At 40.1% G+C, this 24,033-nt stretch overlaps 1 protein-coding gene across 3 annotated transcripts in view; it reads right to left on the bottom strand.

Annotated features, from left to right (window-relative positions):
* Positions 1–249: 249 nt before the first annotated feature.
* The window catches only part of ebf1a (EBF transcription factor 1a), a 103,887-nt gene continuing 80,103 nt past the window's right edge, over positions 250–24,033 (bottom strand). Inside the window, exons 11-17 of one of the 3 annotated variants that reach the window (XM_083560333.1) lie at positions 17,047–17,135; positions 10,406–10,471; positions 9,378–9,555; positions 8,484–8,663; positions 7,172–7,366; positions 6,550–6,618; positions 250–2,569 (exon numbers count right to left, since the gene is read on the bottom strand). In XM_083560333.1, coding sequence (XP_083416459.1) covers positions 6,551–6,618; positions 7,172–7,366; positions 8,484–8,663; positions 9,378–9,555; positions 10,406–10,471; positions 17,047–17,135 — 776 coding nt within the window. In that variant the 3' untranslated portion in view covers positions 250–2,569; position 6,550. Of the gene's footprint in view, positions 2,570–6,549; positions 6,622–7,171; positions 7,367–8,483; positions 8,664–9,377; positions 9,556–10,405; positions 10,472–17,046; positions 17,136–24,033 lie in introns of all 3 variants that reach the window. The other 2 variants (XM_083560332.1, XM_083560334.1) reach the window with 2 other exon arrangements.

Here is a 24,033-nt window from a genome sequence, read left to right on the forward strand (position 1 = left end):
TAACTGAATGTGGGAGGTGCCCCGGGCGGCCAGTTCCCTACCCCTTACCTAGCCTTCAGAGCCACTAAAGAGAATGCTGGGGCTGCTCGACAGCTGGCGGTGTTCCAGCAATACCTCCCATGCCTCTCTCATGGGGCTGCTCGGTGGGCACAGCCCCAACCCCAACCCATCATCTCCCATCGCGAGGTACAGAGATGGGCCATTGCATCTTACACTCCCCCTATCAGGGATCCTGCGTTACACTCCTGACATAGGACATTCTGGGGATACGGCCGTGAAGGGGCGCATTGCACCGCATTATCTGGTGCCCACCTTGCCATGGCCCCCTCAGGGACCTGGTCCGTTAACCTGCCACCCTTAGTGCTTAAAGGCACGGCCAGCTCCAGTGAGCTCTCTCCTTGGTCTCCACCCAGCATCGTTGTGGTCCAGGAGATCTCGCCACCCCTAGAGCCATCTTAGGGCACTGCCCTGGCTCTAGGCACACCGGAGGTCAGTCTCGAGAGACTGATACCCCTAAGGCACTTTCTGGCAGCTTGGAAAGTTCTTCCAGATGTGTCTCAGTGGGTCCTGCTCACTGTAGAGCGAGGCTATTCAATTCAGTTCGGGTCTCCTTCGCCCTGTCTTCACGGGATTCTTCCCACCCTGGTGGGAAGCCAGCAGGCTCTGGTCATGGAACAGGAAGTAAACACTCTCCTGAGGAAGGAGGCCATCAAAGTGGGCCCTCCATCAGAACGAAAAAGTCCAGGTTCTACAGCCGGTACTTCATAGTTGTCAAAAAAGGACGTAGGGTTGCGTCCTATCTTAGATCTACGTCAGCTGAACCGCTATCTCATGAGACTCAGGTTCAAGAGGCTGACACTCAAGCAGGTTGTGCTTCAAATCAGATCTGAGGACTGGTTTGTCACGGTAGATCTAAAGGATGCCTACTTTAATGTATTTATCCTACCTTCTTACAGGAAGTTCCTGACGTTTGCTTTTTTGGCCGAAGCTGCCTAGAGATGCTGCCCGTGCCACTGAAGCATTTCCTCTCACACCTCTCGTCACCACGTGTTGGTCTTTATGGACAATACTGCGGTGGTCTCCTACATCAACCATCAAGGAGGTCTGCGTTCGTGCCCCCTTTGTAGGCCGGCGCACCAGATCCTCCTTTGAGCCCAGGGGAAACTCCTCACATCCCGGGTCGGTTGAACGAGGCAGCAACCGATACCCTGTCGAGGCAAGGGTTGAGACCCAGGGAATGGCCTAGGTTTGGGAGATCTGTTCACGTCTCGAGAGACATTGCACTGTCCACTCTGGTTCTCCCTTACCCCTCCAGCCCCACTGGGGCTGGACGCCATGGCTCAGGCATGGCCGAGGCTGTGTCTGTACACCTCTTCCCCTTCACACTGCCTCCAGGAGTTCTGGAGAGAGTTTGCCTGGATGCATGAGAGATTCCTCTAAGAAGGGATCTCCTTTCCCAGCTTGGGGTGCCATATTTTAACCCCGTACGGAGCTGTGGAGGCTGTGGCTGTGGCCCCTGAGGGCCTGTCTGTAACTGATTACACACATTATTTCAGAGCGTGAACACTCGGGCACATTCCCAAAGCATTTCGATTCAGCGTCTCGTTTCCTCAGGGAACTAGAGTTACATACGTAACCTAGAGACGTTTTCTTATTGGTTATGGTGCCTTAGACATTCTTCAGGACATGTGAAAAAAAAAAAGAAAAAAAAAAGGTAGAATAGTAGAGCAACCCATAACATACTCTGTCTTTTTTGTACTACATATTCTGGCACTGATGAGCAGCAAATTATTTTTGTACAAATATAAATATGGATTCATTAAAAAAGAAAAAAAAACTTTTCCTCAAGCACTCCTCTCTTGGAGCAGGATGTGGGTCTGGGATCTTCACAGTGGGCCAGAAGGCTAATGGAAATCAGCTCATGACTGCTTTTGTTTTTAAGTGTTTTGTCCATAAAGACAAATAATGAAATCAGCATGTACCTGGACAACCAATACAAAAGTTTACTGAATATGGCGGTAAAACAAAAATCAAACAAACAAACAAACAAACAAAAACAAAAAAGCAACATGTATGGCAAACTTAATTTGTTTGGCCGTGGACTAGCGCCATGATAAAGAGTTCATTTTCATTTTGTTTGTACAGAAAACACCTGTTTACACAGTTGTTCAGTATTAGAAACTTCTTAAACATCTAAAAAACATAAAACATAAATTCACCTGTGAGACAGAACTGCGATTTTCCCCTCACTGATATACAACAGGAACATTATAGATGAAACTTTCATAGTGTCATATGTGTATGGTACAGTCTGTATAAAACGCATATAATGTTCACTTTAAAATGACCGAGTTTTAAAAATGAATTTAGAAAAAAAGCAAACCAACACCCCATACTTTTCCCTTCATTTCAAATTCCTTGTAAAAAGGCCTGAGTTTTCAAAGTTAGGGTTTATCTTTTCTTTTCCTTGTCCTCATGGAGACAGGGAGACCATCAGGTCGAGGAGCATTAACTGATCTTTAGCAGCCCAGGAGCCACTACATGGGTGGAACAATCATCCCTGTGATCGCTGTTCAGAAGAGAGAAAGAGAGAGAGAGAGAGAGAGAGAGAGAGAGAGAGAGAGAGAGAGAGAGAGAGAGAGAGAGAGAGAGAGAGAGAGAGAGAGAGAGAGAGAGAAATAAGCCTTTAGGTTAAGTAACAACTTACTTTGTTTTGAATTCAAAAACACCCAAATAAAAGCAGGTCTGGCATCTGGAATGCACACGCTGTTTAAATGAAATGAACAAAACGAAATCACTAAGCCCCAAATTTATTTTGGCCTAGCTTCCAACTGTTGCACTGATTGATTATAAAATAGATATTGTGCAATAATTATTTGTTACTATGTGGAGGAAATATGATACAAGGAAAATGGAACAAAATCTCTAAAGCAGAAGGAAAGACAGTTAAATTGCAGGCACATACTGTAGCACGCATGCAAACTGGCAAGAAAAAATTTATCGACAACCAAAGAAAAAAACAAAGGGAATGGAAAAAAAAAAAACAACAGATAAGAGAAGGAGAACATGTAAAGGAGTGAATTATAGTGAAAAGCAGTTTTAGAGTCCTGCTTGCTCTTTCCTTTCACATTGACACTTTATGTGATTATTTGATTTGTTGTGTATATTCTGTATGTTTAATTAGAGTCAATTGTCAAGAAAAAATAATGTCGGTTTAATGGTTGTAAATCAGTTCCTCTCCTCCATCAGGGACCCATTATGTGAACAATTCATCTACACAATTAGTGATAAGACTATAGGACAACCTCTGTGCCTGAGCAATGATTGAGAGTGCTGTAGAGCGCATTAAATAATGCCCATCTTCCACAAGGACCTAGCTGCTTAGGGCTAGAGGAGACTAGAATTGTATTCCGATAGTCAAAAGACAACTCTCTTGCTAGGTTTATGTGCTGAAAAAAAACCAAAAATGCTCAGTGCTCCAAAATTCACTGCAGGAAATGTCTTTTGGAAACAGTATTCAATTGCTTAGAATAAAGTGAATAAGACAGATTATGGCCTAGTCCTTGTCTCCTGGGACTAGACTGCTTTTGCTGTTCATTTATCCATTCCTGTGACAAATACCAAACAAACCTGGCAACCAATAAATAAACAAATATCGTAAATTCATATTCTCACTGTCATTAGCTCACCTGCGTGCATAAATAGCTTTAGCGCAAACAGCATGTGTTCCTCACAGGTCTGAGAGTCTCATAAAGCTGATAATTGTAAGCAATACAGGCAAACAAGTGGCATACATTTTAAATAGTAGAGAAGAGAGGGAGAATGTAGAGCTCTCCACATGAAAGATCATTTCCTTACCTCTCTACCCTCTAAAGACCTCAACAACACTGAAGATTTTTTATACACCATTTTGGCGCCCTATTGATCGCCGCTCCATACACTGCACTAATTCCCAGGCTATTACTGGAGTGTATCATGCTTGCTCAGAAGAAGGGTTGGGAGAATGAACTGCGGCTCATCAGGGTCATAGGTGCTCTACACACTGAGAGGAAGCACTCACTCCACCATGATAAGTACTGTCTGCCTATTAGACTCAATTACTTTTATACTGAACTCTGAACACAGACTATGAGACCACACTGAGTGAAAGCTTAAGAATGATTAGTTCCTGCCTATACTTAAACTGAGGTCTTGATTTATTATATAAAGTTTTGAGTGTAAAATTATAAAAAAAAAACATGCTCATATTTAAGGTTGGGAAAAGATACATGAAAATGTATTTTAAAATAAGATACCAAATACCTTAACTTTAAGCGTATCAAAATAAATAATACAGCAGCCACACCATGTATCAAAATAAACTACTTCATTTTTGTATTTTAAAAATACTAAAAAATACTTTTACATGGGAGCATGAAATTTCTTCGCAAACCTTCCATCAATTGGCCTATTTGATCCCCTTCACTATTACACTGGCTCAGTTGATTAAGTAAACAATGTTTAATACTAACAGCTTTTCTCTGGCCGAGTCATGCAATAAATCTGACGTATGCAACCAGTTGCAACAACTGATTGCAACTGTAGTTATAGCAACTTTTTTTCATCGTTGAGCAGCTCCTTCAGTGACAGACTGTTACATCCTAAGTGTCTGAAGGAGCGTTACAGAAGGTCTTTTCTTCCTGCTGCTATTAGACTTTACAATCTTTACAAAGCTGCTCCCAGTAAACCAGTCACCATAATACACACTGTTATTACTGTTTAACTGTTTAATAATACTACCTGTGTGCAATATTACCTGCAATACGTGCAATATTACCTGCAATACGTGCAATACCACCGGTGTTCAATACTACCTGCAATGCAAACTTTTTTCCTTATTTGTATTTATACATTGTGTGGTGTATATACTGTATACTATAGTATGTGTCTATTCTTTTATATATTTGCATTTATATATATTTTTTTCTTTGCTGCTGTAAGAAAGAGATTTCCCCACTGTGGGACGAATAAAGGTATATCTTATCTTATCTTATCTTATCTTATCTTATCTTATCTTATCTTATCTTATCTTATCTTATCTTATCTTATCTTATCTTATCTTATCTTATCCTAACTAGTTCCAAACTAGTTAACATTAATCTTCATTCAGGCCGTCATTCAAGCAATGGTATGCAAAATCCTGATCCTACTAAACAGCTACTTCAATTAGGGTACAATATTCAGCAATATTAATTTATTCATCACTGGATACCTATTTAAATTCTGGCAGCCTGCACGTTTCTTACCTTCACCACCTTCTTCCATATGAATTTTCTGATCTCAACAAGTCTGTACAAACTACTGAGTAGGCATCAATCAATGGCGACATTTTTATGATCTTCATGTAGACTTCTTACAAAGTATTTTACAGTATTTTAAATCTACAAAATAAAAAACTATCAAATACAAATGAAAAAATCCTATTTTATGTTTAAAATACGTGTCATAAATGCTGCCCATCACTGCTCTACTTAAGTCTTGCTGTCTTTCTCCTAATTATCAGCTATAGTAAATTTATTGGGTCTGTCATTTGCCTTTGTGCATAATTTTCACTTTGATTAGATAGAGTATAGAATATATCACCTTTTAATTTTGCCTGCAAATGTATGTTAGTGAAAAAAAAAAGATCAATAATAAATAATAATCCACTTTGTTAATGTTTATTGTACCCCATAAATCTGTAGCACACCTCCAGATGATGCAAAACAATGAAAGCATCATTAAAACATGACTTTCAGTGATTGGCTGCATGATGCTACAGTGTTTATTACCGTAGGCTAACATTCGGGTTTTATACAATTGTGTCTTTTTCTTATGAGCGCTGGTGGTGTTGTTGTGGTCAGTTTCACAAACATCGGAAATATCATTTTATAAAATGTTTGTTAACAAATAATTTGATGTAGGTCCAAAAAAATAAAAATGTTAGTTTAATAAATGTATATTTTATTAGGATTTAAAAGAAAGGAAGGGCTAATCTGTACTCTCTCATTGTGAGTTTCAGGCTTTTTCAGATCAGTATCCTCTGTGGCTATTAACAAATGAAACACATAAAAATCTCATTTCAATTGTGCTTCCCCCTATTTGTGTCATTAAGACAATTAGCTTTGTAAATAATCTGCAACACATCCACAAATTGATCCGAAAAACACATTACATAGTTCATTATTTAGGAAGGAAAATTAAGAAATTAGGGTTGAGTGTGCAATGAATCTAGCATCAATGATGCTCCAGGAGGTACACTAGGTTCATGAAACTATGATGACAAAAATAAGACTATAAAAAACTGTCAACAGACTTAGCAAGCAGTACAAATGAAGCTACAAAGAGGTGCAGAAAACATGAAACAGGAAGTCAGGGAGGAGATTAAACACACATGGCATTCTCTCAGTGACCCAGCAGTGAAGAGGGGCATGAACAGAGATGATGAGGAGGGTGCAAAGAAGGCTGAAATGATGGCTGGCTAATGGACTGAGGGAGGGAAAGACAGCAAGAGGTAGAGATGTCACATACTTCAGGAGAAGGCCAGGCCCTGCAGGGAGCTGGCTGTGGAATACTTGCTAGAGTCCACAAAAGACTGATCTACTGGAAGCAGGGAGAGGGAGAAGGGTCACAGGAAGGATGGAGAGGGAGAGGGGGGGGGGGAAGGAAAAAAGAACAGTGTTATTTTTATGTGTTGAGAGAAAGAGAGAGAGAAAGAGAGATGGGGGGGGTACAATCAGATCTCAGATCAGTAGGTTAGTACAAGACAATACTAATGTAGTATTTTTTAAAGTTACATTGTAGGTTATACCACTGGGAATCTGACTTGAAATGGCAATGGATATTAAAAAAGTTTGTGCCATATATGAAGTGAAATCAACAGTACATCAAGTTAATATTAACACAATCTCTTTTGGTTTTATTATTATTATTATTATTATTATTATAATAATTATTAATTATCATTATTATTATTATTAATAAATATTATTATTATTTACAAGGGTATTAGAAGAAATATTAATTAAAGAATAGAATAATGTAGATTATACAAAGCTTTTTTCCTATATATATTCAGCATATTTTATCATCTTATACATTTTCACATTGTGCTTTGCTTGGTGTGTTTTGCAGCACCTGGCACTGCCCTTACCTTGAAGACCATTGCCATTGGCACTGGTGCAGGTGGGAGGTGGCGAGGCTTGGGGACGCACCACTGGGGCAAAAGCACTCTTCTGTTTAACCGCCGACACCATATTAGCCGGTGAGAAGGAGAATATGCCTGAGGAGCTGCTGCAGTTTGAGGGCAGGCTGGTAGATGAGGCCATGGTGGGACTGGAGGGCACGACTTCAGAGAAAAGTAAGTGAGGTAGAGAGGAAAACAGATGGGTGGATAGTAAGAACATGCCTTATAGCCCTACATCATACAGACAACAGTGAGAAACTGAGACACACTTTACACCCAGGGTAATAAGCATATGCTCACTGAATGATCTCATATAATGGTTACATACATATAGTTGTTACAAGACTTTAATATAGTAATTAAAATATTACTAGCTCTAAAGACCAAATGCCTTGGAAAGATGTGATATAATATAAACCTGGCCCCTCCTCTGGCCTATCACTATTTTTTCCTGCTTGTAATAGGCTAAGAGCATATTCCTTCAGTACTTTTACAGGCACAGTAGTGTTTCAGCTTGCCTCTGAAAAGATTTTCAGTCTTTATTAGTGTTACTATATACTATGATAAAATTTTTATGACCCTTTCCCAAGTTAAGTCTCTTGATAATGTCATAATTCGTTTATGAAGGCCTTTCAAATCAATTAATGAAAAGTGGAGCCTCTGAAGTCTGCCCTCCCACATTGATTGAGAGTGTCTGTGCAGAGTCACCGAGCCTGTTAAAATACTTGTTAACATGTCCGAATCAAAGCCTCGAAATTGAATTGCTTCTTCTGCAATTAGTTTATTGATTTAATTAAGACTCTTTAATTTAGAAGCCAAGGTAGAAGATTGGTGTTATACGAATGGCTGGACATTATGGTTGAATGTGCTCCAGTAAGGGAAGGGTGTACATTCATCTCTGTTCGTACAGACCTATACACAGAGTAATAGCTTTATCTATTGCTTTATCACAGCCATCTCTAATAGGGGCTGAGTATTTCACCATTAGAGCGTTACTGTTTGTTTCACACACCAATTTTAAAGGCTTCATAGAAATGTCCTGTCTTTGAGTTGAATCTCTTTAAGGTTAAGTGGCGTCCAGTAACAAAGTAACAAAGACTTTTGTTACACACAAAAGAAATGTCCTGTGTATTAACCACAGCTACAAAAACATGATATCCTGATCAGTACTTTTGTTTCGAGGGTCAGTGTTTAAAGCAAATCAAACGCATACAGTACATACAGCATTTATAAATGAACTCTGTTTTGGAGCTGGATGAGAGAGGTGGGCTGTACTCACTGGCATATGGTGAATTGGCAGCTGAGCCATTTAGGAAGTTGGGCGATCCTCCTAGCGTGGTCATGCCGTTGTTACCATATCCGTTCATACTCGTGCTCACGGTACTGTAGCTGCTCTGCTGGGGTGTTGTGCTGGGCACATAACCATGAGGAGACACACTGCTTGTGTTCCGACTGAAACCTGACACACACACACACACACACACACACACACACACCACACACACACACACACACACACACACATATATTGACGATTGCTGTTTGATTTGGAAACAGCAATACTTTGTCTATTCTCAGCTTTCCTTCTCTCCTAACATTGGCTCAAATCTTCATTACTTTCAAACCTAGATTCCTACAGATTCCTCTAAATTTCCCCTGTCACTGAGGCCTATGTTCTACAGGAACTGCTGTATAAATTTTCCCGAGTCTATATTTCCCCCAATTCTGTCAATAAAAAGGTCAAGACCAATAAAAATCGTGTATGGAGTGTGGGAGGAGGTACGGAGGAAAAGGGGGACATGGGCTATAAATATACATCAATGCATTATACGCTGACATGGGTGAAAGCAGCAGGAAGTTCTTGCTCCAGGAGTCTCCCGCTGTCTGCTACAAAAGGCAGCACACATCGTGACTCTGCTCGCAACACTTTCATCCTACGCCTGATAGATTACCGCTGACTTAACACAAATCACTCACTGTCACGGAAGGAGCAAAGGGAGCCGACAAATTCAGAGAGCAGAGCACACGCTTTTCCTTCTGGTTACAGCTGTCTCACCAATCTAATGCAGAATCTCTGGCTCTGAGCTAAAATACCTTGTTCCTGTGTTTGTTTCGGTCTTAAAGCTTAAATTGGCTACTCAATTGAGAGAAGATTGCGGGTGGTTCCTCTTACCCTGATTGGCTCCCTGTGTGGATTCAGAGACGTTGACAGCAAGCTGCCCATGGAAAGAGTTGACACCCATCATGCCAGTGTGCACAGAGCTGTTTGCCAGACCAGAGAGCTGATTGTGGGAGCGTGGTACATTGTAGAGTGCCTCTGCAATGTCAGCTGCCCTCTTCAGAATGATCTCCTGTCATGAACAACATGTCACATCACGGACAACCACAAACACTGACATCAAGGTTAAACTAAACAGAACAAGCTGCATGAATATCAAATCTTTGCAATATCAAATATATTATATTGTGAGAAAAAAAAAGTCTAAAGCTGTAATGTGTGGTCTAGTGTGTATGTCTGTGTGACTTCATCTGCAGACACTAATGAGGGACAGGCTGAAAGAGATTATGAGGAATAGATTTATCAGACATCTTTTGCATGCTCTAAAAAGCTTCTTGGTAGGGTGAGCACAAAGCATCACAAATAAACAGCAGGGGATCTGGCACGCTTCACGGAACATACATCTCTCACAATTTACCCCCACAATTGAGTCCTTATGAGAATATTTGTATGGTAAATGACAAGGGATAAAGATTTGTGGGAAAGGTGAGGCAGAGAGGAAAGAGGTTCCTCTGAGACAGACATGGCCAGAGGCAGACCCCCATTCACTATCTAAATAATTCAGCAGACCTGCACTTTCAGCACTCAACCCTGCAATCGATGACCTGCCTTGCAGGAGTGGCCAACTGTTCCTCTGCAGGGAGGAGGCCCCTTGAGCTCTTTCAACCATCGATAGAGAAGTTTCAAAGAGTTATGTTGATGTGTACGCAAAGATCGACTTTTTAGTGGGGACTAGGGAAATACATTGTGACATGATACACTGTCCTTATAACTTTCATCTGTCCTCTGAATTAAGCATGACTGTAAAAAGTACATCATGTTTAAAGATGGCTACATTTGTTCTGTATTTTGCTTTGTTCTTCTTTATTTTCTGGTGCTTTCTATTTTACCCGGGTGGAAATCTTTAGGAGGAGGCCACTCACCTGATTATTGTGAGGCATTCCGTACAGAGCTTCTACAAGATCTGCTGCTCTCTTCAGAATCACTTCCTAATGAGAAAATAAACAGACAAAAAACAATTGTTATGCTCTGTATTTATGGTGATATCTGCTGTTTTACTAACATATTTTTTTAACTACCTAAAACGCTATAAATGCTTAATATTAGATCTAAGCAAAGAAAAAAAAAAGAAAGAAAGAAAGAAAGAAAGACAGAAAGAAAGAAAGAAAGAAAGAAAGAAAGAAAGAAAGAAAGAAAGAAAGAAAGAAAGAAAGAAAGAAAGAAAGAAAGAAAGAAAAAAGGAGTCTAAATCAGAGATAAGGTTGTATGTCATAAAGGTCTATAATCTGTTGTTCACTTCTTCTTGCCCAATACTACATTCACTTATACATGTAATCAACATATGAAGCTCTCTAGATTTCATATTAAGGGTCTTATATGTTTCTTTTTCTGCCTGCAGTCCAACCAATGCTTGTGTCCCCATCTGTGTGTGTCCCATGAGCATGAGTCATCCATTTAATACAATGTACCTCATAACACACTTACTGTAGAGCAGCCCACATTTCTCATCCAATACTAATATAGTCTATTATATGTATAATACATGTATACAAATAGACAGTGAAACAGATGAATGCATGCTTGTAGAGGTAAATAAATGCCCTCTTGCCTTGGAGGGGATGAATGTGTACATATAACACCCTTCTCTTGTAGGTAATTGAGTCTCAGCTCCTCAACCAGAAGTCTATTTATTACCATACCTTCCCACACATTAAACATTTATTTACTGTGTTCTTTACTCTGTATTCATTTTCTTTCTCCTCTCTCCCGCTTCCTTCCATCTCTCTCCTCTTCATTTTTTTCCCCTCATAGGCGAAGTAGGCGCCTGGAGCTCCCGTGGAACCCTTTTTAAAAGTTAATGTGCCGGGGCTGCGGAAATGTGCTTGGGGCACGACAACCAGAAAATTGCTCTCACCCTCAGTGTGTAACCCTCGCTGTGAACGAGCCCCCGAGCATGTGTGCCCGCCCGCTAGCTGACATATTGCCTTTCAATCAGATCCTGTCTCTGCTGCCACCCCCACAACATGCAGGCACGATCATGACGAGGGGGTCAGCTAAGCAATAAAGATTTTTAGTGCGCTGTCCGAGGTGCTAAATTCACTCAATAATGGGTGTGCTGGCACTGCGTTAACCCCTCGTTAGGGATGCTTGGTTGGGGGGGAGGGTCTAGCCCAGGTGATTGAAGGAGGCGCAGGGGGCCTGGGGAGGCCTAAAGTGCTGCTTTTGTATGGATGCCCATCTTGGTAGCCTGCTTTTCTTTCTAGATTTGCTGCACTCTCTGTGGCAGTGCTTTCTCAGGTAAGGGGAGGAACATAAGAGATTGGAGGCATTAAGTCACAGCTGGATCCGCTGCATCATCCAGACTGTGCTATCTATCCTACTCCTTATTCTACAGTATGTACCTATGCTTTCCTGTTACCCTCTACCTTTCTTGTCGACGTATAACGGGGTTGTATCCATTTTCCATCATTACAATAGTGGGTGAGGGGATCTGTTGAGAGTCCAAATTTAATAAGGAAGAAGCCAAAAGTTGGTCCAGATAAACAAATAAATGCTATTATCAGTGGGCTGTGTGTGGTGGCCCTGTGTCTGGAAGCAGAGCCCATTTCCTGGGTGAGCAGAAGGGTTTCCAGTAAAGGCTGAGAGCTGAGAGCTGAAAGCGGTAAACAGGAAAGAAACCTGATCCTAGATCTGTGTGTCTGCTCGCCTGCCTATCGTTCAGAGCCATCATTATCCTGACGATGCCCTACTTCCTGCTCTGCACTAAACTCTCTAGCCATGCTAAAGCATGAAAGACCTACAGTTAAAAAACTTCAGCCCAGAACCATGTTGGAGTGGTGCCCTTTCAGCTAAGAAAATGTTTTTTTATACCTACATGTAAGCTACTGTACAAACACACACACGCACACACAGTACACAGAGTATAGTAGGTAAACAACCCTCAGGCATTGTGTTTTGGTAATGCATGATATGAGGCTCAGCCTCGGCACTGAAACCAACCTACGTATTACTGCACTCTGGACTTCAAATCTGCTCCTGTGTGTAAAATGATGATGGCTGGTAATAAGATATATGCCCAACAGAGAAAGTATTGCTGAAAAGATGAAATAATGGCCAGATCATATCAGGAATGTTAACGCACCACAGTTTGTACTTTTATACTTTTTCAAGAGAGCTAGGCCTGAAAGCAAAAATAGAAACAAAAACAAATAAGCAAAAAATACTTGTATGTATTGTTAAAAGGGATACATTCCACTATAAAAAAATCTCTTACTTTTCTCATTATATAAGAGAACCAAAGTCATTAAAATAATACTTCAACAGTCAACTGAAATAAAGGTGAAAGAAAATGAAACACTAATTTTGCCAAAATTCAGCAACATACAGTAAAATTCTGAAAAGGGGTTGATAGTAACACAGGCTCTGTTTGGCTGTTATTGTAAATGGTGACCACACCATTGTGTTATATCAGCCTGTTTACACTCATCTGAGCTTCTGTTGATTAAAACCTCTCATACTGCAAGCTATTTATTACAGTAACAATGAACAGAGTGATTTCCCTTAACCTCTTATTCACTGCTATTCACATAACACAAATAGGTAGCGGTAACAATAACAGCTTATTTATTGAACCATGTGAAGATTTATTTTTAACCAAAAAAAAAATATTAGTAGTAGTAGTATTAGTAGTAATATAAAGTCTGGTCCCTTAGTGACAGTGAGGATTATAGTGCAGTCATGGCAATGTAACATGAACATGGTTTTAAAATGTCCTGAATAGTGACACTATGATGTATGAAAGCAATTAGGAACAGTATATTTGTGCCACATAATTTCTAGCTGCAGAAACGAGATTTCTTAATCATTCGTTACAACATCCAAAGGTTAGAGCGGTTTAATTAACCCTTTATTAATTCTGTATAAACATATTAATAATTATGTGCAGCATAACTAGGTAAGCAGAGAATGCCACTTTAAAAAGGTTTATTTATAGAATCCGGCTTTAACCCAGCCTGTGCACCACAGTGAACAATGTCCCAAACTATTACATATGAAATAGTGCAGAATTCTCAGCCATGCAATGTGGATGAAACTGATGCAGTCCACAGTGTCTTTTTAATCAAACTCTATGTATTAATATGCAGATTAATAGTATAGAAAGCAGCTGCAGAGCATTTATATTCTTTATATCCCTTGTCTCGTCTTTCCTTTCACGTTACCAACCTGTCAATTTCTGTCCATCACAAATATCAGTCCCTTTACTCTTTAACCAATCCAAGTCTCTTGCATAATTCATATTCTGTCTCTACAGACTTAAAAGGTTACTTTTTGAAAGTCAATAACAACCTGTCGGCCTGCATCTGAACAGCAAGCAAGTGACGACTATATCCGGCGAACACACAAACATTTCAGATCTACTTTAGTTGTCTCAAAATGTAATGGTAAAATAAAATGTACACTTGCGCATTAACATCTACATATTTTAACAGTCACTTGGATTAAAATAATATAAGCACGCACATTCTGACCTAGTGCAGTATTTGTCTTGATTCGCCAATGAAGCATGAAGAAGGAAAACACTGCGGCGGGGGACAATTGATTCATCAAAGCACAGATTAAATTGTAGGCTCTTTAGAGGTGGCCAAGAGGGGATCAGGTGGATGTGAAGTGACAGAGAAAATGGGAGGAACAAACACTGACTGGAGAGAGGGAGAGGGAAAAACAAGTCCACAGACTGGCCACACTGGACCCCAGCCAATCTCATCGACCGGAGCTGTGTCTCTGGATCCAGACACGAATGCTCACTGAGCAATTAGGGGCTGTTCTCTCAAATGTCTGTCTCTCTATTTATTATGCACACAATTCTTGATTACATGCTACTCTGAAGCCATTGTTCAATATTAAAAATAATGCTAAATTAAACAATTCATCTGTCTGAATGTGCTCATGGTGTTTGTGCCTCTTATTAATGTTTAAGTAAAAATTAAACTGAATTCTTAAAATAACATCCTTGATACTCATAAAAATACTTAGGCTCTGCTGACTTATACCACAATTTTTAGGGGCTTGCCTAACATGTCCACAAATTTGGCAGAGAATTGAGGGAGACAAGTTAGACTGCCTTGTTCCCTGCTTGCCCCTCACCTGTGATTTAGTCTAGCAGTTGAGAGAAGTGCCGTCAACAAACTGTTATTACCTCAATAAAGGGTAAAATCGATAGTGCAGAAATGAGCAGCCGGGCCCAGCGGCCGATGCTGTTAATATCTGGCTGGGAGTGTTAAAGGGAGCAGAGGACAAACTGAGCGAGAGAGTGAGCGAGGCGTAGACAGAAGTAGAGGATTAAAACCTCCACCACTCACAGAAATTGAGGGTAAAAATCCATCTGCACACATCAACCCTGTCACCACAATTTACCAGACATGTAGAGCCATGCAGAGAAATGATTTCTCATTTAACTTCCCCTGTGTGCTAGCTAGTCTCTTCTTTTCTTCACTCATTCTCTCACTCTCTCACTCTCTCTCTCTCTCTCTCTCTCTCTCTCTCTCTCTCTCTCTCTCTCTCTCTCTCTCTCTCTCTCTCTCTCTCTCTCTCTCTCTCTCTCTCTCTCTCTCTCTCTCTCGCTTTCTCTCCTTCTACTCCAGCTGCTTCTTCCCCCTTGTGGTGACTCAATTACTGTTGGCTGAGCAATAATAAAGTGTGGGCGGCAGTGGCTTCGATCGCATGACCCAGGTGAAGGCAGCCCAGGACAGCTGACTTCACCATGATGGATCACCCGGATCCCTTTCTTTCTCTCCCTGCTGCTCTCTCTTGGTTACCCTCTCTCTCTTTTCTGCTCCCCATCCTCCCCCACCACACAGCCTCCCTTTTCTCATACCCCTCTGTGAAAGCTTGTAAAGAGCTAAAACTGAGGACATTTGTACTATGATTTTACACTATTTTGGTTAAAATTAATCAAATTATACATAACCTAACATACACTAACTTTGTGTTTGGTGCTTACCTCAAATGTGCTTTTGGCTACACCTACATCTACACCTACACCTACAACCGATATATATAATCAAGCCAACATAGAAAGCTGCATCCTCTGGGACTTCCCCAACACCTGACTTGATAGTTGCCGTGCAGTGGAAGGCAGTTGGGTATTTTTTTCCTACTCATCTCATTCACATGTGCCCATGCTGCAGGTGCACAGCTGCTCATTGCTTGGTGGCTGTCCAACCATATTCATTAGAACTGCAAGGGAGTCTGTTAAAAATATGGCATGCCGTTAAGGCTGTTCTCCAGGGAGGAGCAAAGGCAGTTTTTCTGACCTGCTCCCCTCTTGATGAACACAGTGGGAAAGGTGTGATGGCTCACCCCACCTGGGACCCGACTAATGCATTGAAATTCATCACTGGCCCAGTGAAATGAGCCCAGGCCAAGCTGAGGTTAAAACCACACCGATCACACGTGAACAGCAGAGTCAGTCTGTCAGAAATGAACCAGGCTGCTGTTAACATGACAGACAGAATGGATGATCATGAACTCCTTTCTTAGATTAAGCATAGAAATGAATTTAGCTCTGGTAAAAGGTTTCAACTTGAATGTCTTCTATTCAGAAGGGTCAGTAAGTTTAAAATATGGTGGCATAGGTGTTTATAGATGACTCTGTGTGTGTGTGTGTGTGTGTGTGTGTGTGTGTGTGTGTGTGTGTGTGTGTGTGTGTGTGTGTGTGTGTGTGTGTGTGTGTGGAAGGTATGCTGACAATGTTCATGTGGTGAATTAGGGACAGAGATCAAACACAACAACCCTATTTAGCCCCGCTAACAGTGGCTGTACATCTGTCTTCTCCAAGCCAGCTGGGGAATGGCAACTAGGAGGGCGATATGTGAGGAGAGAACAGCAATGGTGTTGAGCAGCTTTTGGTCTCCACAAACTATCCAACATAACACTGCATCACATTCTGTAACATGGGTGAAGACAGACCACAGTAGCTTTAATGAAGTTCCATCCTAAACCAGGATTTTGGACTGATGTATTGTGCACCGACCTCAGTCAAATTACAGGTATAATAGATGCAGTGACTGTGGGACAATGAATACCAATAGCCCACTTCTAATATGGGAAAGACTTATATAACAGTACAAGGTCAACCCTGAACTGACTGCAAAAGAGCATGACCAGCCAGCCATAATTACTCTTTTTTAGTCTATTAAGTGCTGCAGCTCACATGGGGCTCAGGGGTATAGAACACGTAGAAGATAAAGTACTGTTTATTTATCACTCCCAAAGGATTCATTAACATCTTTTTAAGTGGCACAAGAATAGAGGAGGAAGTAAACACTACTGGATCTTTCCAGTTCATTCCAAATCTGGCCTCACCTGGGAAGTGTGTGTTTTTCTGTAGAGGAACAATTTACGGTTATTAAAGATCACAGAAAGATGAATAGCATTGCTAGATCAAGCAATGTATTTGAATATTACAGAGATCAACAAGAACATGATTAGAGTGAAAGCTATGGAAGTTAATGCAGCAGAATACTAAATATTAGAGGACGAGCGGTAATAAACTGAAACTGACCTTTGGCAAGCGTTCTGGATCACCTGGATGTCTGGGGATGACCTTCTGTAACCGCTGGAAGCCATAATCAATTGTGGGCTCATTTAGTGCTGAAAAAAAAAATATTGTGACCTAAAATTTCACATCCATCCATTAACTATTTTTTATACTGTGCCCAATGAACAAGATGATTGTTCTTTACATTTTTCTATTGTCCAAAATAAACATGCAAAAGAAAAATATGTCAAATCCATAAATACAATGTCAAATGAGGAATGGTCCCAAACAACCAAGCAGAAAAACAGCAAGTACTGCCAGGCAGCGCTTTATGAATTATACAGGACTCCAGGAATCAATGTGTACGCCTTCTAACAGTTCATTCTGCTCCCTCTGCAGCAGCTCACACACAGCATTCTATATCAGACACCAGCCTTTGCAAATGAAGCCCCCCACAATGGTTATGTAAAACTGTGCACATGCTGTTTAGGATAACAGGACTCTATCTCTCTCTCTCTCTCTCTCTCTCTCTCTCTCTCTCTCTCTCTCTCTCTCTCTCTCTCTCTCTCTCTCACACACACACACACACACACACACACACACACACACACACACACACACACACACACACACACACACACACAACACACACAGAGCTCTGCTGATGCTATGAAATTACAGAATTTCACCCATTTCTTCTCACTTTTAAGACTTTTATTAATATTAATAATTTTTTATATAACTGACTATATAGCATGTGCTATTTGATCAAAAACACTAGGTTTTTCGAAGTTGTGTCTTGTTAATACCTTCACATTTTTTTGCCTTCCCTGAATTCCATCACTGGTTGCTTGTTAGCAGTTGTTCTTTTTAATATTTTTCTTGGTTGTCTAGGACTGTGTAATAAAAATTGTGTTGAAATGACATTCATACTACTGCTCAGTGCTGTGGTGTACAAACTCAACTAGCTGTTGGACATGTCTGTTCTATATCCTTGCCACAGTCGCCATAGCTTGCTCATCAGGGATAAATGCACACCATTCACCTTGACTGTTGATTTCTGTAAAGCTGCTTTGAGACAATGTCTGTTGTGAAAAGCACTATAGAAATAAACTTGACTTGACTTGACTATATCACTGGCTATTAATTTGGTCATAAGTAGTATTTATATTTATACATATTTGTACTTTGTTACCATTCGTAACAATGTGGTAATAAAGAAGTAGTATATTTTAGGTTAGAATTGTGCTGTACCTTAGCATAACTAAAATGTATGCTTGTACTTTTACTCCATTATATTTACATAAACAATTTTCTATTTTACTCTTCTTCAAGTGCTCACTACAAATCATTCCAGGTTATTTGCCTAGAAACAAGAAGAAACAAAGTAGCTCACATTTTGGCACTTCGCTCAAAGATAACATGTAAATGTCTGCCAACAACCACTAAATTCTGCTCCACACAGGTTAATAAATGCTGATTTTCGAAGGAGGATAGCTCTTAATAAATCTCACTCCTGTTCAATACATGCACTGTTAATCTGCAACAATATTTGTAGGTCCAATAATTCAGTTAAAGCTTTGATTTCTGTGAGGCAATACTTCAGGATTACAAGATTACAGTCTTCAAAGATTTAGGAACAGCTTTATGAACTCATGCTGAGAACACAGCAATAAGGCAATATTTAAAAAGGAACGCGATCCGGGCGATAGAACCAAACATCCTGCATGGTCAGACCACACGGGCCTTGTTGCACTGTTTTTCTAACCTTTCTGGACTGAGGGCTACTTTTGCACTGACACAATAGGCCTTTCTTCAATGATCAGCCTGCTATGCTTGCTTATGTGTTTGTCTATTGTGCTGCTCAATGCAGATCCTCTGAGGCCACACTGACACAGAGCCCCCTTGTTTAAAAAAAGAAAAGAAGAAAGAATGCAGTTTACTATTAAAAGTGAAGGAAGGAATGAGAAGAGTGATGAAATTCTAGGAAAAGCTAAAGGCTAACCACATTCAAATTAGTTTGGTGATTAGTATTTTGCTGTAATATATGACACCTATTCATTCTGAATGCAGCATGTATCACTTAGCAAGTGACAAAACTCACATAGGAACACCTTGCCTTAAAAAAACAAACAAAAAAACTAACAAAATACATAATTGGGGACTATATTGCTAGGAGATCTTTGAAAATGACTGTTCCTTTATTTTTGGATTCCCACTAATGGGTCTTATGGAAAGCATTAAATAAAATGTTGTCTGCATTACAGAGCAATCTGATGTTTTCTCATTTGTTTTACTCACATGGTAATGTGCATTGAACAGAGGCATGTAAGGGGCATGTTGATAATGAGGGATGTATATTTGTGGGTACTGATTATAGGTGTCATAACAGTTTATTAAATGGGCTGACAATTGGCTGACAAAACTATATTGTAAAAGTGAAATAATAAAAAATAGGATTTAAGTAACTGTCATAATAAAGCAATGCTTCATCATAGCGTTACAAGTTTTTATTCATTTATTTAGTTATTACTTATTTTAGATGCCTTAAGCATCAACTCTTGCAAAGCTAAGAAGAGGGAGCATTAATAGCAGTGTGTGACCTAGAATATTTAGCCTGCATTAGATTGCATTCTGATAAAGTGTGACAGAGTGAATGTGGATAATGCAGCACTTCTTTTTGACTCTGTTGGCCACCCTTATGTATAGCAGTATAGACCACCCATCTAGTCATTTCCTAAGGTACCATACTCTCAACTCTCAAGCTCTCTTTAACCTCCAAAGCTAAAAGGACAGACTGAGGACAGCTTTTTCCATTCAGTGGAGTGTAGTCTGAATCCTGATCATCACTCCTCATTACAGTGCAGGAAGACCTCCAAGCAGCAGGTGGGAGCTAACACTTAATGGGTATTAAAGTGGAGTGAACAAATGGCTCTCCACCTAGATCAAGTTCCTGTTCCTAGATAGCTGTGGGAGTCTGAATTCAACACACCTGATACAGATAATCAACTATTTCTTTGGCTAGACTGAGAAGTGCAGAATTAGGTTTGGAATAAAACTCTACAGGAGAGCTGCTTGGGTTCAGTTTTAGAAAAAACAAGTTTGAAGGCTTGGAAGCAGAGTGCACCTTTAAAATGCATCTGCAGTCATAACTTTCCTTAAATACAGTAACATAACAGTGGCTAACAATAGCCACAGTGTGTAACTCTGATTGAGCCCCAGCATTAAGAAAAGTGGCATGAATCATGACACGACCAAATCTCATAGCTGCTTGTTCGGGCACATGACTGAATGAGTGTTTAAAAAAGGAGCTGCGTAAAAAAATCTGTTAAAACAATCCATGTCCCATGATGGAAAGCAGAGCACAGCTATCGTCTAGGGGAAGGAAAACAAAAACAGCCGAATGTGACAGAATGATGCAAAGCCACCCTAAGGCTGATAATACATCATATCTAAATAGACTTCCTGTAATTAAGCATGGTGGAGGTTCAAGTCAAGGATTAGGAAGTGTGGTCAGGAATCAGAATGTGGCAGGCCCTGGGTGGGCCATACACTGTATGAGAGTTAGCATCCAGCAAGAATGGAGGAATAAATTAATAATGCTATATGAATAAGGAAAGAGGCCGAGTAAATTTCTAAGTTATGAGTTCAGGGCAGGTTTATGATATATGGGGACCAAAGCAAACACTGTACTCAGAGATGGGAAGTAAAGAAGTACAAATACCTTGTTACGCTACTTAAGTAAAGGATATGTGTACTTTTGCCATCTCTGACAGTACTAAAAAAAAAATTATTTCACATCCAGCCCTAAACCAACACAGTGCAATATTTGTTAGGACCATGTCTAGTTTGCTTAGCTTAGTTACCCTTTCAAACATGTATAAAAGAGCTAGCCTGGGCCTTGTGGAACATCTCCAGCGATAGAATGAGTAATGAAGTGTACATGCAAAGTGTGTGAGACTCAGTACTAAGTGTAGCTACATCTCCTTTAAGAGGATATAATGAGGCAGGACACCGGCACTACTGAAGGAGGCGTTTTCATGTGCTGATATATAGATGGATGGGGGAGATCTCTAAACTGTACTCTACTGCCCTCTCAGACATCTTCACATGTTTACTCCCCCTCATTTCTATTGATTTCCACATTCTGTACAATCTCCTCACCAGCAAAGCTGATAATGCAATCTTACTGAGAACAGGGAGCAGGGAGAGAGAGAGAGCTGAGAAAATGACTTGAGCATATATTGAATGGTAAAAAAAAGAAGTGAAAAATGGTGATCCTCATTTGGCACCCCTCATTTCACACCCAAAATGATATTAATGAACACACTTTTTAAACAGTCAACAATATCATAGAAAGGGTAGAAAATGTTGACAAGCAGTGACAACATGTTATATTTAAGCAACCCAAACAAAGCCAATGTCCCAGTAGACCATCCCAGTAGACCAGATAGAGAAACCACACTCTCAGTAGGGGTCTGGTTTTTTAAGGTTCCTCTGCATTCCTCTGCAAAGAGACCAGTTTTCCACAAACGGCACTGGAGAACATCCTTTGTCTGTGTCCTTGTTTATTTTCATACATTCAAATAAAAAAAAATGAAATGCATATTGTTCAGTTTCCTTTAGGCACAATACATAAACTGTGGACCAAAATAAAAAATATCTGCGATATTGGATATTAACCAACATACATGGGAGACTGGCTTTCATCGCAGTATCAGTCTCACTTCTCTGGTTTCACTTGTCAGAGAGGGGGATAATAAAGTTATGTGTGATGTCATAAATAATAACTCTAACATTGAAACCAAATCTTCTCAATCAATATAGAAGAGAATATCCTGGGTATACTATTCTGTCTCATTATGTTTACACAATGTAATCAATATAAGCAAATATAATGCCGGTGCTTACTGGTGCCGGTGCCATGATGATCTTCAAATTGAATTTTCGGCCACCTGACCTGACAAAGTGGTGAGGGACAAAGCTGTTTCCTTGGACCAAAGGTACAGACATATTAACTGTCTGAGATGGCCACTTTGGAAATCAGAATGAGCGAAACATATGAACAATAAATATATAAATGAACATGAACCACAGCTTGAAGGATTGTGTGCAATCACACAGATCAATGCTCATTGAAATTTCATGAAGGCACAGCCAGATCGCTTCATATTTCACAATAATAACGAGAGGCCTGCAGGGATAGATTGACAAGGGAGGTGAAGCTCAGCCTAAAAGATAACCTGAATAAGTCTGTCAGGGCTGGACGGGCAAACCATTACCGTTTTATTAAAATCAAATCAATTTACAAATCTCTCAGAGACATCATCCATACCTACTCTAAAACTGAGGATTCTTCTTAAAACCAATGTAGTCCTTATGACTAACCACTTGTTCTGAGTTGTGAACTGAATCAGGTGACCAGACGTAGACCTGCTCCAGCTGTATCCCTGATTGACAGAACAGAGAGGCATGCTGGGTAATTGGTCTTTAGCGGAACCTTTTAACAGGCACTTGTGGGCTTTGTACAGAGCTGTTAATGTCAGGGTGGTAATGTTATCTCTTTTCTCTCTCTCTCTGTTCCCAAGAGCTCTCTCTCAGGTGTGATCTCATACACTGTGGATAGGAATCAATAGGCGCAGTGGCAGAATGTTCGATGCCTGCCTGAATTATTGCTTCATTTTTCTCCCTATATAGATGAGGCCTGTTTTTCCCCAGCCCACCTCACACAGGGATCAATATCTTACAATCTCATTTTTATCCATTTTTCCATAAAACCAGTGATTGCGTTTATGTGGAAAAACCGACAAACTAAATAAAGTATGGCTTTAAGAAAGAGGAAAATGTATAGTAGGAGCCTATGGCCATAAAATGGATGACTTGTTTTCCTTGATCCTGAGAGGTGGCTGCTGTGAGGCAAATGCATTTGTGTGAAATGGCCCACTGAAGACTTAATGCTGTAAAGCAAACCGATTTCACAATATCTTTATGGTGACAATTTTCACATGTCAAGGATCAGCAATTTAGTTGGAACAGTTACCAATGATCAAAGAGCATGGCACCATTTCTCAGTTGAATTAAAGAGCCTTACTTAAAATCGAACTTGACCAATCACTCAATACCTCTAAAAAATAATATTGCTGGCTGAAAACACTGGCTAATTATCTATAAACTTTGTTAACAGAATGAGTAAAGGCACAATTGTGGTTGGTTAAACACATTTAACCTAAATGTCAAGGGATATTTGTTTTATAACATCCATGATATCCTTCTAAGCCTTTGCTTTGCATTATTTAGTTTTTCTCATTCCCATCTATAATAAATTAAAATAAAAAAAGACAATTAAACCCGTTAAATGTTCCACTTTTTGTCCAGCTCTATTTTAGTCTGGGTCAAAAACCTTTTTTCCTCGGTTCCAGTGAATAATGCTTCCCATAGTACCAAGCATTGGATGGGAATTAGAGAACTTCCCCTAATGTGATCCAGCAGAGTCTTTTTAATATCAGGCCTGATGGGTGCTGTTCAGCCTACTGGCCTGCATACTGAGCAGGAAAGAATTGCCTGCTGAACCTCAGAAGTGATTCATCAACACCACCAATCTATCGGTCGCGTTGCGCGCACACATGCCTGTTGGGAGATAGTGTTATAACTCTCCCTCCCATTGCATGGAAATGGATGGAAAGCCTTTTTCAACTAATGATTCAAATGTGGCAATCTTGTACAAGGTAATACGCAACCAAACATGGAAATGCATTTTTTGCTGATGGAGAAAGAGAGCGAGAAAGAGGAATGATTCAGTCCTCTTATCTGCAAAATGCCATGCAGGAAGGGTAATGTCCCAGATGGAGAATGCCTAATTGTTTCTGATGATAAATATAATTGCACAGAGCCCTTGAATGTCTAATTGCAGAGAGAAGAACCAAGAAACTACTTGCACTATCACAAAGGTTTCTTTTAATCACTATAAAACCCTAAAACTCTGCACCCAGGAAAAAAAGCAAATGGTGTTGA

This window comes from Silurus aristotelis (assembly GCF_946808225.1).
Source record: "Silurus aristotelis genome assembly, chromosome: 14".
Taxonomy (NCBI): Eukaryota; Metazoa; Chordata; class Actinopteri; order Siluriformes; family Siluridae; genus Silurus; species Silurus aristotelis.